General features: G+C 45.5%; 1 protein-coding gene across 2 annotated transcripts in view; it reads right to left on the minus strand.

Moving 5' to 3' along the window:
- LOC147119992 (partitioning defective 3 homolog B-like) overlaps positions 1-16,354 on the minus strand; it is a 1,739,115-nt gene that overhangs the window by 901,025 nt on the left and 821,736 nt on the right. For both annotated transcript variants that reach the window (XM_085985464.1, XM_085985463.1), the window contains exon 4: positions 7,930-8,054. In XM_085985464.1, coding sequence (XP_085841590.1) covers positions 7,930-8,054 — 125 coding nt within the window. The remainder of the gene's footprint in view (positions 1-7,929; positions 8,055-16,354) is intronic.

Below are 16,354 nucleotides of genomic sequence, written 5' to 3' on the forward strand. Positions count from 1 at the left end.
AGTTTAACTGTGGATTCTGAGTCTGGCAAGTCTACTGATGTGCCCATTTCTGAGGGACACCGGGCTCGAACTCAACTCCATTTCAAACTACAACAGCAATTAGAACAAATGCTTCGCCGTTTTGAGCAAGAGTTGAATGCAACGAAAGAGTTCTTTGATATAGAGTTGGAGAATCTGGAAAGACAACAGAAGCAGCTGATGGAGAAAATGGAGCAGGAGCACACAAAACGTCTGATGTCAGAGGAGTTAACGGTCAGCCAACTCCTGCATATGCTGAAGGACAGGACTCTGAAATGGGAAAAACTTGAACACGAACTTCAATATTCAAACGAAAGGGGTTCGGAGCTCTCAAAGGTTATTGGAAGAGCTGAGGTGGCAACACAGACTGAGATGACTGCAACAGAGCAGCCCTTGGATGCCAAAAGTACGCTGACTCACGTCAACGTAGAACAACAGACCGCTGAAACAGCTGCTCCGGTAGAGGGATTGAATAGTCCGATCAATCAATCTCCAAAAGAAGTTGAAGTAGTAAAATCTCAAATGAGGTCATTAGTAAACGACTTGCTGAAAGCCCAGAAAAAGCTGGATGAAGAGGTACGCATGAAGAAGTCTCTTCAGGAAAGATGTCTGGACTTGGAACAAAAGCTGGCTAACGCCCAGCTGGGTATGGAGGAAATAGAAGACCCTCTCGCTGGCCTAGATCAGGACGACACCGAATATTACTATGTCCTGTCCTGCCCAACTTGTAACTTCGACTCCCACCATACAGAAATCATGGAGGAGCACCGAAAGTCTACAGAACATCGGGAGAAGGTGGCTCTACTACGGAAAAAGGAGGAAGAGAAGGAGGAACTGCGCATGCAGCTGGCAGCTGACGGAGCCCAGAGAGTCTCCAAGAAGCAGAAAAGGAAAAGTCGAAACAGAAGATGACCCATCTGAACCATTATTACCTCTACCAGATCACACACGTGGTCCCTCCGAACGGAGCCAATTCAGTTCGGAAGTTCAAACTGTTAAATCCATGGAAGGACTATTGAATGAGTCACTCCAGCAACGTGAACCGACTACACCACAGAGATTGAATCTGTGAACTGTTTTCCGCAGAGACTGATCTGTGATCTGTTTTGACATGAAGTTATCTATGTATCTATGTTATTCTGTTATGTAAACCTGAAGTTATATATGTATATATGTTATTACGTTATGTTAAATGGGGAGATGACTGTAAAGCTAGGAAGGGAGGAATGTTGTGTATGTAATATGTGTGCTACTTTGAACCTATGGACAGGACTGCACTACTTGTAGGGCGTAGTGATACGCAGTACCACTCCTGGCCATAGGGGTATAAATAGTACTGTGGGTACTGATCTCCCCTCAGTTCCCGCTTGTGGGCATGAAGTAAAGACCTACGTATAGTCCCTACCTCCAACCAGTAAAGACCTGTTTGAGTTATACGTTTAAGTCTTTGTGTTAATTGTTCAATACAATACACATACTTAACAGCTACCTTCGCCGGGGTGCTAATTTTAGTGCCCCGAAAAAGTTAGCGCCCCCGCGGCCGATTTTCCCAGGTAGCGCCCTGAGAGGGAGGAGGGGCACTACTGGAAGCTAGGGTGTGCGAGCCAATATCGCAGCGCAATGTGCCACGGTACTGCAGGCCTTCCTCCCCTTCTTAAAGGGGAGGGGCCTGGCGCAGCGCGTCCTGGCGCCCAGCTGGGCCACCAGGGATCGGGAGTGCCGGCAAATGAGTCCAGCATGCAAGAGGGGGGCTTCACAGGGCCCGGGGACAGCAACGGAGGCAGGTGCTGGCAGGCGGCCAGCAACAAAAATGGCCACCCACCACCTCCCCTTTAACTAGCGCCGCCCCGGCCGCAGGTAGGCACCCCTGACCCCGGCGGACATAGCATTCGGCGGTAAGTCAGGGGGCGTCACCCAATATTATAGCCGGGGCGCGAGTGGGGCACTGCGCACGGCGATGACTTTCGCGGGAGGCGTTAGCGGCGCCATGCCCAGGCGCTAGTTGATTTGCACCCCTCTTAGGGCGCTAACGGGAGGCGCAAATCAACTGAATTTAGCCCCCCAAGTGTTTACCCCTCACTCCCCCAGAGTTAATCTTTAAGTGTTATCAAATATATCTTTATGGCTGTATATATTCATAAATAGAAACAGCAGTTTTGGAAAACTTAAATGCAGTGATATGATTGGTGAAAACTGCAACCCTTTCAAGTGGTGAGGTATCAATGGGAACTTTGCCAATCTCCATTTCAGCCAATCAGTAGGCTTGTTTATTTGAGCCAATAAGAAAAGTGTGGCACCCGTTCCCTTCCTACTGTGGACAGACTTAATAATGCAAGAACCACACATTTGTGCAATGACTGTATGCAAGATTTTTACTTGTATAAGTACACGTGTGCTAAGTATGACAAATGGAGGTTAAGAATTTCCCTAGTCACTGTGTGTAATGACATTATATAGGTGTTTGTAAAGATTACCTCTGTTCAATGTAAATAGCAAAATCATAAAAATAATTTTAAAAAGGAGATTTTGCAAGATACACCAAACAGAACAAATCTTCATAAACATATCTACAACATCACAACACAGTGACTAGAAAATTTGTATTCCATTAAGTGCATTTTACAGTTTGGAGAAAATCAAAAGGGTATCCCACCCTTTTAAGATGCCCAAAAAGTTGGATATGCCATTTTGTCATGTCATAGCTACAAATTTATCAGCAAGCAAATTACCACAAATGAGAGAATTTTTACATATATTAATATATAAAGGATAATAAATGGCTGGCAGTATGTTTGAAGCTAAATTCAAATCAAGTATAGCTAACAATGCCATAATTCCCAAGGATAAAGCTAAAGTGGTTTGTGATCAATAGAACACTCGAGATTCAAATAGTATCTTAAATTCACTGTCAATTACTGTATTTGATGTAATATGTACTAAATAGTTTCTTGAAAAAATTAGCAATATTGAGCCAGCATTGAAGCACTCAGGCCCATATGCTGTAGTGGGAAGACACTGCTTTGATCATATTTTCTGCTCAATTTGAGATGCGGGCCAAGGCACCAGGGCATGGTTTAACCATCATCCTGGGGGATTGGGGGGTGGGGGGAAGTGGACTAAGTTAGCAGGGCTGGAATTGTTTGTACCTCCCAGCAAGAAGGACATCAGTGGATGCCTAAGAGAAGGGTTTCAATCCACTTAATAACAGACTCAAGTCCGTGGGAGTCTTGATGGTGTTGGTAGGAAGGGCAATTGTCCTTCTGCTAGAGAATAAAAGGAAAGAAAGACTTGCATTAATGTAGCACTTTTCACAACCTCAGGACGTTCCAAAGCACTTTACAGTCAATAAAATACTTTTGAAGTGTAATTAGCGTTGCAATGTAGGAAATGCGGCAGCCAATTTGCACACAGCAAGGTTCCATAAACAGCAACGTGATAAATGACCAGATAATCTGTTTCTTTTAAAAGTGATGTTGAGGGATAAATATTGGTCAGGACACCAGGGAGAACTCCACATCTCTTCTTCAAATAGTGCCGTGGGATCTTATACGTGCACCCGAGAGGAGACGGGGCCTCGGGTTTAACATCTCATCTGAAAGACGGGGTACTCTGACGGTACTGGCCTGGAGTGTCAGCGAAGATTTTGTGCTCAAGTATCTGGAGTGGGGGACTTGAACCCACAATCTACTGAGGCAGAGGCGAAAACATGGCCCACTGAGCGACAGCTCATACCCTGTAAATAGACCTCCTCTGAAAGGAACAGCTCCAGGTCAATCCCAGCCAGTTTCTCCCTTAACTGACGCTTCAATTCAAACTCTTAACCTTAAGCAGTGCCGACCAGCAGATCTTGTGTTGAGTCTGTATGACCAGCTGTTAAGAGTGATCAGCTGGTCTTGCAATCGGTGTCACTATGCTTATTGAATACTAACTTATATTCTCAATTCTGAAGTGATAACTGGTGAGCAGAGCAAGTGTCGAGTCTGTCGGTCTTAGAGTCAGCAACTGATCGGTTTCATGCCATGCACTGGCACTTCAGATCAAGTTCTGATTTTAAACAGCGCTAGTTAATAATACAGCACTTGCTGACCGTAAAACCAGCTGCTACAGTTTATAGCTAATCCTACAGCAGGAAGGGAGAGGCAGATTATCAACACTGCTGGTATGGGAGGGGGAAGGGGGGGGGGGGGGGAAGCTGGGGAAGACGCAGTCAGTTGAAAATAATTTCTGTTGTAGGGCCATAGGAACAGGAGTAGGCCATTCAACCCCTCTCGAGCCTGCTCTGCCATTCAATCAGATCATGGCTGATCTGTAGCTTAACTCCATTTACCCACCTTGCCCCTTGATAACCGTACCCAACAAAAATCTATCACTCTCAGTCCTGAAAGCTGTAATTGTCCCTGCAGCCACATCCTTTTGAGTGATAGAATTCCAGATTTCTACTACCTTTTGTGTGGATGAAGTGCTTTTTGATTTCCCTCCTAAGTGGCCTAGCTCTAATTTTAAGATTCTGTCCCCTTGATTCCCCCATCAGAGGAAATAATTTCTCTCTATTTAGCCTATCAAATCCTTTTAACCGTCTAAACACCTCAATCAGATCACCTCTCAATCGTCTATATTCAAGGGAATACAAGTAAAGTTTATGCAACCTGACCTCAGAATTTAACCCTTTAAGCCCTGGAATCATTCTGGTGAATGTGCCCTGCACCCCCTCCAAGGCCAATCTATCCTTCCTGAGGTGCGGTACCCAGAATTGAACACAGTGCTCCAGGTGGGGTCTGACCAGAGCTCGGTACAACTGAAGCATCAATTTCTACCCTTTGTATTCCAGCTGCCTTGAGATAAAGGCCAACATTCCATTCGTTGTTGGATGTTACACATTAACAAATCACTTGCCATAATTATCTAGTGGAGCATCAACCACAATACAAAAGCAAAATACTGCGGAAATCTGAAATAAAAACAGGAAATGCTGGAAATACTCAGCAGGTCAGGCAGCATCTGTGAAGAGAGAAACAGAGTTCAAGTTTCAGGTCGATGACCCTTCGTCAGAACTGGAAAAAGCTGGAGATGGAACAGGTTTGTAGGCAAGTGCAGGGGCAGAGAAAGGGGGAGGGGAGGTAAGAACAAAAGGGAAGGTCTGTGTCAACTCAGTTGCCTGCATAAATGCAAATTTCAGGTTTTAGTGAAACAACAACTTGCATTTATATAGTGACTTTAACATAGTAAAACCTCCCAAGGCGCTTCACAGGAGTGGTACAAGACAAGGAAAGTTATTAAACAAAATTGACATAAGGCGAGAATAGGACAGGTGAGCACAAGCTTTGTCAAAGACGTAGATTTTAAATAACGACTTAAAGGAGGAGAGAGGTGGCGATACAGAGAGGGGATTCCGAGCTTAGGGATTAGTCAGCTGAATACACGGCTGCAAATGGCGGAGCAATGAAAATCTGGGGTGTGCAAGATGCCAGAATTGGAGGAACGGTTGTCGGGTTGGAGGAGGTTACAGAGACAGGGAAAGGCAAAGCCATGGAGAGTTTTAAAAACAAGGATGATAATTTTAAAATCGAGGCGTTCCCATACCGGCAGCCAATGTAGGTCAGCGAGCGCAAGGATGATGGGTGGACGGGACTTGGTGCAAGTTAGGATACGGGCAGTAACAAATCACTAAAAGTTTAGCCCTTTAAAAGACAAACCTCAAAGAGTCTGAACACTCATTCTCATCAGATTTATTGTGGTCCCTCAATTGCAATCAATATTTAGTCGCTGCTATCACTTCCACCAAATCCCAAAAGAAATAAACAAAATACATAGATTAATATTATAGCTAATTAATCCAGCAATTAAAAAATAAATAATTCTTGGGATGTGGGCATTGCTCGCAAGGCCGGCATTTATTGCCCATCCCTCACTGCCCGAGATGGTGATGGTGGGCCGCCTTCTTGAACCGCTGCAGTCCGTGTGATAAAGGTGCTCCCACAGTGCTGTTAGGGAGGGAGTTCCAGGATCCAGACCCAGCGACGATGAAGGAACGCCGAATTATGTCCAAGTTGGGATGGTGTGCGACTTGGAGATGATGGTGTTCCCATGCACCTGCTGCCCTTGTCCTTCTGGGTGGTGGAGGCCACAGGTTTGGGAGGTGCTGCTGAAGAAGCCTTGGCGAGTTGCTGCAGTGCATCCTGTAGATGGTACACACTGCAGACAGAGGTGCGCCGGTGGTGGAGGGAGTGGCTGTTTAAGGTGGTGGATGGGCTACCGATCAAATAGACAGCTTTGTCCTGGATTAGTGTCGATCTTCTTGAGTGTTGCCTGGATGGGCGCAGCTGCAGCAAGTGGCGTGTATTCCATCACACTCCTGACTTGTGCCTTGTAGGTGGTGGAGAGGCTTTGGGAATGCTGACAATCATTAGGATACATAAGGCACTTCCCTTTCCTTCAGCGCCATCACTTCTAAAGCAGTCTTGTGCAGTCAGCAATACTGGCAAATATAAAACTTACCAGCCTCCACATGATCATGATCAACAGGATCAGTGAACGTTTTAGTATGGGTCTCCTCATCTAGTACCAAGTCAACTTCCACCTGTTGGCTCATTAAATGTGCTGACCCAGCTTTAGTGCATCAGCGTGCTTGCATCATGACATAACATTAAGTAATGACAGACTGACTGGATTGCTCTACAGAGAGCCGGCACGGACTCGATGGGCTGAATGGCCTCCTCCTGTGCCGTTATGACTATATGACTATGACTCAGTTTGAGTAATTTATCATAGAATAGTTACAGCACAGAAGGAGGCCATCTGGCCTGTCGAGCCCGTGCTGGCTCTCTGCAAGAGCACTTCAGCTAGTCCCACTCCCCCACCCTTTCCCCGTAGTCCTGCAAATTTTTTCCCTTCAGGTACTTATCCAATTCCCTTTTGAAAGTCACGATTGAATCTGCCTCCACCACCCTTTCAGGCAGTGAATTCTACGGGAATTTCAACTTAACTTATTGGGCAGGAATCCCCCGGGACAGGGTGAAACGCCGCTTTTATACCCCGTGAAATATTGCTCTCCAATGACTTTAATGGAGAGTAATATTGGGCAGGGTGTAAAATCCGATCTAGTCAGTTTCCAGATGGGCGGGTTAGGTTAAAATTGCCCCCGTCGCCTTTTTTAGGCTCAATCACCAGATTTTTAAAAAACTAAAAAGTGAAGCAATTTTCTTCAAAATTGATGAAGACGAATCATCTGCATCATCATCCCTTGCCTCCACTCTGCCATAGGCCATTTGGAGGAGGCCAATTCTGTAGAGTTAAGAGAAGACAGTGTTTCATCCTGAATTAGCCTGCAATGGTCCTATAGATAAGGGGAGGCAAAAGGGAAAGCGCAAGTAGTGGAGCGCAACGCACAAGGCCGGCCAACTGAGCAGGTCTGATTAAACGCCAGATTTAGTTTAAAAGCCCTTGCGTATGCAGCATGCTCCAGTCAGGAAACCACTACTGGTTGAGATGTATATTAAGTGGTCAAAGGCTACCAGATAACTCAGAAGCAGCAAAGTTCTTTTCCAGCTTTTAGAACGCTCCTGCATTAACACTGAGTGAAACGATGAAGTGGGGAAAAAGCACCTTACGAACGGTTGTGGCAGCACAAAGTACACATAGAGAAATGTAAATACTCAACAATTCAAGCAATTCCATAAGCAAACGAGGCATCTCATGCAGAAATGTTCCTGCTGTGCTCAAGAGGGTTGCAGACATCAGTCTCAATAGTGCTGCCTACCTGTATGGTCTCTATTAAGTCCTGGACACTAAAGGTTAAATGGATCCTAAAGTGCTTAGCATCCTAAATATAATTACATCTTAGAGTTGATACCATGCATCTCCACCCATCCCCCCCCCCCGCCCCGCCCTGCCACCCACTAAGCCATGGCTTACCGCTATGACAGGCTTCACGATCATGTTCCTGTTAGGGGGGTCATTAGATTGAGATGTAACTGGTTGGAAGAGAGCAGGTGGGGCCAGTGCTGGGTCACTGCTTCTCCGCACCAGGAGTGGTGTGCCTGTGGAGAACAGAGTCAGAGGTCAGTAGGGAATCAGAAACGCACGCAGCAATTACCCATCTAATTAAGACTAATGAATACAATTTTTCCCAAACAGCCTCACATTAAAAAAAACTTGTCCTTTGTTTTTATGGTGAAAGTAGTCAAAACATTTATGCTTTCTTAAACTTAAAACACAGCAATAAGTTAACAGAATTGACTTTGTTACACACAGACAAATCAAGATGGCACAAGAAACACTGGAGCTGTTAACTATTTACACTGTGAAATTTCAGTGTACAAGGTTTCTTCCTTGATCTAGTAAATAAATGCATCATCCAATGTGGTTCTGAGCCATACAGGCAACAAACAACCTAGGTTTAACCACTAGCTGATCTCATCCAGCGTGATGGGTAGGGGGCATTGCAATTGGCCTCAGTGGTTCCCCCGCACCCCCAAAAGAAAATTTGAAACATGGTGCTGCTGCACAATTGGCTTAGCCATCCATCACTGGATCTGGCTGGATCACATTATGCACTATGGAGCCTCATTTACTCCCATCCTGGTATGCCCCCCACTTTCACTCCTTTGAGCCAAAGGGGACAGACTTGAGTGTATCTGACACTGGTTTAAGCCATCCATCCATCCATCACCAGACCTGGCTGCCTACCACTCTACTATCAGTCTGGAGAGCAAATATAACCCCTGACTTCTCCTCTCCACTACCAACAGTCTCCTTAAACCCCATCTCCTCTGCCCTCGCTACGATCACCTCCAACAAGTGCGAGGAGCTCATGGACATCTTTGTCACTAAGATTGAGAACATCCTTTGAGCTGCCTCTGCCCCTTCCTCTTGCCCCCAAGCCAAACCTCCCCCACCATCTTGCTCCCTCCTGCCCTAGCCCTGTACCCAGTCTCCCTCTAGTTTCTCTCCCATCATGCCCTCACCGAGCTCAAATTGACCATGACTCTCACCTTCTGCTCCCTTGACTCCATTCCCACCCAATTTCACTTCCTGATCCCCATGCTGGCTGTCATTGTAAATAGTTCCCTCTCCTCAGGTACTGTCCTTCTCCTTTTTAAAACCGCCATTATCACCTCATCTCCCCCCAAAAAACCACACTCGACCCCTCTGCCCTTGCAAACTACTGCCCCACTCTTCCTTTCTTCAAAGTCCTTGGACATATTGCCCCCTCACAAATCTGTGCTCATCTTTCCTGCAACTGTCTGAATCTCTCCAATCTGGTCTCCTAACCCTCACCTAACCCACTGGCCCAGCACTCCTGTCCTTGCTGACGTACATTAGCTCCTGGTGCCCCAGTGCCTCCAATTTAAAATACATTTCATCGCATTTAAAGCCCTTCAGGGCCTTGCCCCTCCTCAAGCCCTACCACCTCTGCACCCCCCCTCCCCCACCTCAGCTCTCATCTCTCCATTCCTCTGTCTCTGGCCTATTGTGCATTCCCCATTCCTTTTGCCCCACCATTGGCGGCTATGGCTTCAGCCGTCCAGACCCCTCACTGTGAAATTGCCTCCTAAAACCACTCCACTCCCTCTTGTCCTTTAATACCCACCTCAGTTACCAAGCTTTTGGCTGTCCCTCTTATTAAATCCTTTTTTTTGGATTGGCGCCCATTTCTGTCTGATTATACTTCCGTGGAGCGCTTCGGGACACCTTTCTATTTCCATTCTATTTAAATTTGAGTAGCTGTTGGGGTTAGTTCCCACTCCCAATTGCTATCCTGCTGGAAAGTGTACATTTATGGACTTCAGATGACAGGACTGGTCCTAGCTGTGATCAAATAGATTCAGTGCCTAGGTGTAATCATGAAGAACAGCCACTTAAGTGATGTGCTGCAGAGCTGTCAATGCCCACAGAACTATAATCCAACATGAGTCAGTGCCTTCAGGGAAAGGGAAGGAGTAGAATTTAGAAATTCTATAGCAATGATATCCACAGAGAGGAAAAAGGTGGATTAAGAGTTAATTTTTAGCACCTACTCCTAGGAATGCATATTACTACTAATTTGGGTGCTCTAAAAGTGAGCATCTGAAAACTGCTTAACCAGCTAAACAATCACTTAAAGGAGGAAAAAAAAGCACATTTATATAGGACCTTTCACGACTTCAGGACGTCCCAAAGTGCTTTACTTCCAATGAAGTACTTCTTGAAGTAGGCCATTCAACCCTTGAGCCTGTTCTACCATTCAATTAGATCATGGCTGTTCTGTATCTTAACCATTTACTCATCTTGGTTTCATATCTCTTACCTAACAAAAACCTGCAGCATTGGCAGAGTGTTGGGAGCAGGTCTCCCACCAGACGCCCTCCAACATGCAAGACAAAAATTTAGAACAGGGAATCTCACGGCTCAAAGAACAAATTGGGCAACATTGAGAAATGCATATTTTGAGATTTCTGATCAAGAAGACTGACAGCAGATCGCTAATTCTCTCCTTAAAAATAAAATAACAGAGCTGTGATCGCCTTTCAGGGAGACAGATTGAAGTCGGCTACTTTTTGAACCAGAATGAGGGAGTCTCATTCCAGATGAGTTAGGATTTGGTAGGTCAGGCATCAGATGCTTTACTACACAGATGCACGGAAACAAAAGTGCAAAAGTAAATAAAATCTAATCAAAACCATGCTACTCCCCAGCCAAACTTGGATATTCTGTAGATTTAATTTGCTGTATCTGGGAGGAGGGGGTTCAATGTCATCAGCTGTAGTACCAAGGTAAAGTAGCTGCTAACCTTCTAAATCAATTAGCCGCACCTCAGTAAGATTGTTATCCACAATTTGGTCAAGCTAAGCACGCAGACAACAGATAAGCACCTCTGATAGCCGGTAATCTGATCGAAACCTGCTCAGGGAGAAACAGGTGGACTGGCAAACGCATTTGTTAGACAGGATCACTGCACGAGAATAAATCCGCTTTAGATTACACTGTCGCTCTTTTTAAAAAGTAATAAACCATTTCCAGTACAAAGATACCCTCTGAACCACAGGTCCGTCAATCAAGTCTGGCAGCACTTTTGTGGTACCTCGCCGACATTACAATTTATATTATATTGGGTGTTAGCCGTGGCTCAGAGGGGAGCATTCTCGCCTCCGAGTCAGAAGGTCGTGCGTTCAATTCCCAGAGACCTGAGCAAATAATCCAGGCTGACACTCCAGTGCCAGTGCTGAGGGAGTGCTGCACTGTCGGGGCTGCCGTCTTTTAGATGAGACATTAAACCGAGGCCCCGTCTGCTCTCTCAGGTAGACGTATTTCGAAGAAGAGCAGGGGATTTCTCCCCGGTGTCCTGGCCAATATTTATCACTCAACCAACATCACTGAAACATAATGGCCCAGAAATTCGGGTCTCCACGGGTGAGTACGCACGGGGTACTCACGCATAGGCCCAACGAAAGTGCCGGTTTCGTGCATGCACTGCGCATGCGCAGGAAACCGGCACTTCCGTTCCCCTGAAAGAAGGGGTTCAGAGGTCGAACGCGTGCGCCGGAGAGGCAGCGCGTGCGCATTTAACTTACTTTTTTTTCCAGGTTTCTCCGGGAGGGTAAGTCTCCAGCAGTTACACTTTTAAAAAGCAGTCGCAAGGCCTGCTTTTAACAAGGTAAGTGGTGAATTAATTAAAATTAAAACATTTTTTCCACAGGTTTATTATTTTAAAATACTTTAAAGAAAGGTAAATTTATTTTTAGCCCCGTTAGAAAATGTAATTAATTTTTTTAAACATTTAAATTATTGTTTAAAATAGTTATTTCATGTAATTTATAGTTTATTTTAAAAATGTGATTTAAAAAAAATGTATTTGAGGTTTTAGTGATGTTTTGGGGTTTATAGTATTTATAGGTTTGACAGCTCTTCCTGTCAAACTTATGAATGAAGCATTCCCTGCTACCATTGGTTCTCCATAGCCCACGTGATCCCAGGGGTCACATCGAACTAACTGCGCCCCTGGGATACGCAAGCACTGCGTGCCAGCAGTTGGAGGAGGCCCAGGATCGGAATCCCACGTGGGCCCACAGCTCAACGGCCGGTGCGCTAGGTAAGTGCAGGTCGGGGGCTTGCACCCGCGGGAAGCCCCCAACCCGAATTTCTGGGCCATTATCTGGTCATTGCTGTTCATGGAACCTTGCTGTGTGCAAATTGGCTGCCACGTTTCTTACATTAGTGTCAGCTGTGGCTCAGTGGGTAGCACACTCACCTCTGAGTCAGAAGGTTGTGGGTTCAAGTCCCACTCCAGGAACTTGAGCACATGAAGCTAGGCTGACACTCCAGTGCAGTGCTGAGGGAGTGCTGCACTGTCAGAGGTGCCGTCTTTCAGATGAGATGTTAAACCGAGGCCTGTCTGCTCTCTCAGGTGGATGTAAAAGTTCCCACGCCACTATTTCGAAGAAGAGCAGGGGAGTTATCCCCGATGTCCTGGCCAATAGTTATCCCTCAACCAACATAACAAAAACCAGATTATCTGGTCATTATCACATTGTTGTTTGTGGGATCTTGCTGTGTGCAAATTGGCTGCCACATTTCCTACATTAGAACAGTGACTCCACTTCAAAAGTACATTCATTGGCTGTAAAGTGCTTTGAGACGTCCGGTGATCGTGAAAGGCGCTATAGAAATGCAAGTCTTTCTTTCTTTCTTTCTCTCTCTCTTGGGGGTTTAGGAAACTTTCTTAAATCTCTCAATCTGTTGCTAATTTGATAATGCATTCCTCCTAGTGGTTCCTAAAATAAGAGTCGCTCAGATATTTGTGGCAGCAAATAGAAGATGCAAACTAAAAGCAAGAAAGTTTATTAACGGAAACCAGAAAAAAGTTATAAATTATACAAACACGGTTCCCACTGAACCACTCAGAACAACAACAACTTGCATTTAAACAGCACCTCTAATATACTAAACCATCCTAAGAGGCTGCACTAGTTACCTTCCAATATTTGTGCAGGTGCAAACTTTGATCTACGCTAAGTTAACTGATCTCGTCTCAACAAGGGTTACTATTATTGGTCGCAACAACCAGAGTTAGAAAGGTGGGTGGGGCAGGGGGAGAAAGGAGGAAAAAAAACAGATCAGCCTAAGTTCCTGCTTCTGACTATGACCCACTGCCGGAAACTGCGTGCATACGGACAGGATCAGGCTCAGCTGTGATGCCCTCGACAGTCGAATAGCCGCTGAACGCCAACCTGGCGGATGAGCAATTAGTGGAGGTACAGACAGTGGCGGGGGACACCAGAACAATAGGCCCAGAATGGTGAGAGGATCTTGGGGTTAGGCTGACAAAACTTAAAACAATTTTACATCATCCAAATTCCTCAAGTATAATTTACAACAAATCCTCAGCCACCTGCAACAGCTCTGTAAAGCTACACTTAAACCAAAGAAATTCAGCTTAAATTTGAATCAGGCCATAACGATCCAAGAAAGATCTAATACTGTTCACACTCTCCTGCAGTGTTAATTGCAGCTCTAATTCATAATAAAGTGGCAGAAGAATCATCATTAGTCATTAACATGAACTGCAGAGCTTTGCTTCTCCAGCTCAGATTTATTTTTCCTTCCAATTTTCTCCTCTCCTTCAGCCGTGGCTCAGTGGGTAGCACTCTCGCCTCTGAGTCAGAAGGTTGTGGGTTCCAGCACCACGCATAAGAACATAAGAAATAGGAGGAGTAGCCCCTTCGGCCAATCGAGCCTGCTCCCCCATTCAATAAGATCATGGCTGATCTTCTACTTCAACCTTCCCAGACTATCCCCACATTCCTTGGTTCCCTTAATATCGAAAAATCTATCAATCTCCATCTTGAATATACTCATCGACTAAGCATCCACAGTGTGTGAATGTGTTAGTCTATTCCGGAGAGTTGAGCACATAATCTAGGCGGACACTCCAGTGCAGTACCGAGGGAGTGCTGTACTGTCTTTCGGATGAGACGTTAAACCGAGGCCTGTCTGCTCCCTCAGGCGGATGTAAAAGATCCCACGGCACTATTTCGAAGAAGAGCAGGGGATTTCTCCTTGGTGTCCTGCATTATTTATCCCTCAATCAACATCATTAAAACAGATGATCTGGTCATTATCACATTGCTGTTTTTGGGAGCTTGCTGTGCGCAAATTGGCTGCCGCGTTTCCTACATTACAACAGTGACTGCACTTCAAAAATTACTTCACTGGCTGTAAAGCACTTTGGGGTGTTCTGAGGTTGTGAAAGGCACTATACAAATGCAACTACTTGCTTTTCCTTTTTCCTTTTTTGTCTCATGTGAGAGTACGGTTTACCAGGAGCTGGACACCAACAGCAACCTGCCGCTGAAAGTCATTCTTCACGAGAGAGATTGGACGGCAAATGTCTGTGTGCTATTTGACGGTGAGGAGCATCACCGCTTATCCTCTTATGGCATCCACAAATATGCCAGAAGCGGGATTGACCATCACCTCCTTAGCCAAGGAGTGCTCGCCGTGGTGCCCCGGCTGAGTTAGTTGACCTCAGCACCCCGGATTAGGGACGAGAAGAAAAAAAATGCAACCAGAGCTCCTGCTCTTGGTCATTATCCAGTGATGCCTGCTGGAACAGAGTGTGTGAACGTGCTAGTACGAGGAAGGATTGGGCTCAACTGCAATGCCCCCACAGTTGAATAGCCTACAACATTCACCGTCAAGAAGCACACATGAAAAATGGTCATACACAGAACATTAGAGAGTAACCACCACTTGCTGAACCAGAATTGTCAGAGAGAAAAAGAGACAGAGACAGAGACAGAGCGAGAGCCAGAGAGAGAGAGAGAGAGAGAGAGAGAGAAAGAGACAGAGACAGAGAGAGGGAGAGACAGAGAGACAGACAGAGAGAGGGAGAGACAGAGACAGAGAGAGAGAGAGACAGAGAGAGAAAATAGATTAAAGGAGGGTGGGGGTTGGATGCATAAATGGAGAATACAAAGGGGAATTTGCAGCTGTAATGCAATGGAGACATTAATACTTGTTTGCATCAACTCTCTTTATTCTGATCAGGAAGAGGGCTTTGATGAAATAGCTTGCACAGTACATTGCAAATAAAACCTCTCCTGTGGCAGAAACAAAGACAGCAGGGATAACAAGGTACCTTTCGGATCAGACTCTGACGCTGGTTCTCACCACTGCTGCTCTCGCACGGATGCAACACAAAGGCACCAACTACGCAGAGTAACGAGGTGGTAAATATAAATGGGAGATTTGCATGCGCTCTTTCAACTGTGCTGGTGTAAGATCGACAGCGAGGTCAGAGCATAACAACAGAACATTACTGGAAGGAAATCTCTCGTGCTAAAGAGAGCCCCAATGTATAATTTAAAAGATTAGATTGATTGTGGGACAACTGCTTTCAATACTAAACTGTCTTCCATTCTCCCCTCAAAGTCACTCAAGAAAGTACCAAGCGCTTTTACAGCCGGTCATTATCTGCTTGAACTTGCAATCACAATTATCCCCGTGTCTTCTCACTTGTTAGCCCCCACCAATAGGGTTGCCAACTCTTCAGGATTGACCTGGAATCTCCAGAAATTAAAGAATTATCTCCAGGGCACAGCTGCAAGCAACCCAGGAGAAAAAACAGAGGCAATAACATTTTTCCTGGAACATTTTTGTTTATTAGTTATAAAAATATCAGATGTGGGGGAAAAAGCACCTGTTGATGGACGATGAGGAATTATCTAATGGAGTAATGAAGAGTCTTTTCGCTTTCCAATTGGCCGTGGGAAGGCGGGCACCACGAAGATGGACATGTCAGGCGACCAATGGCAGGAGTGTGGGGGCGGGTTGGTTGGAGGTGGGAGGTCATGTGATGAAACCTCCAGGAATAAGTCCAACCAGAGTTGGCCACCCTATCCCCCATGAATGTGTGTGTCACAACAATAATTAATACTCTTTTTTTTAAACTCAAGGTGTTGAATTACTTCTTGCAGTGTTCCGAAGTCAACATAGCTGAGCGTGTAGGTGAACTGCTTCCAGGAGACAGCAGCTGACATTTTTCAGCAGGCTATTAGGACGCAAACAACAAATCCCAGTTTGATGCCATTTGGCCTCTGCTCAGTGTCTCTCCATAGCAACAGTACGAAAACCAGGATCACAGCCAAGTGGAGGTCGCAAATCTGGATTATTCTCTCTCTCTCTCTCTCTTCCTTCTCCTCCACCCCACCCTCAAAATAATAGCAATCTCACTCAGGGTAGCCCCAAGATGTGTGATGAAAAGAAAGAACTTGCATTTATATAGCACCTTTCATGACCTCAGGACGTCCCAAATCGTTTTACAGTCAATGAAGTACAGGTAGACTATCCTTTATCCGAA

This window comes from Somniosus microcephalus, chromosome 4 (assembly GCF_052327205.1).
Source record: "Somniosus microcephalus isolate GS21.2 chromosome 4, FLI_Smic_1.0, whole genome shotgun sequence".
Lineage (NCBI taxonomy): Eukaryota > Metazoa > Chordata > Chondrichthyes > Squaliformes > Somniosidae > Somniosus > Somniosus microcephalus.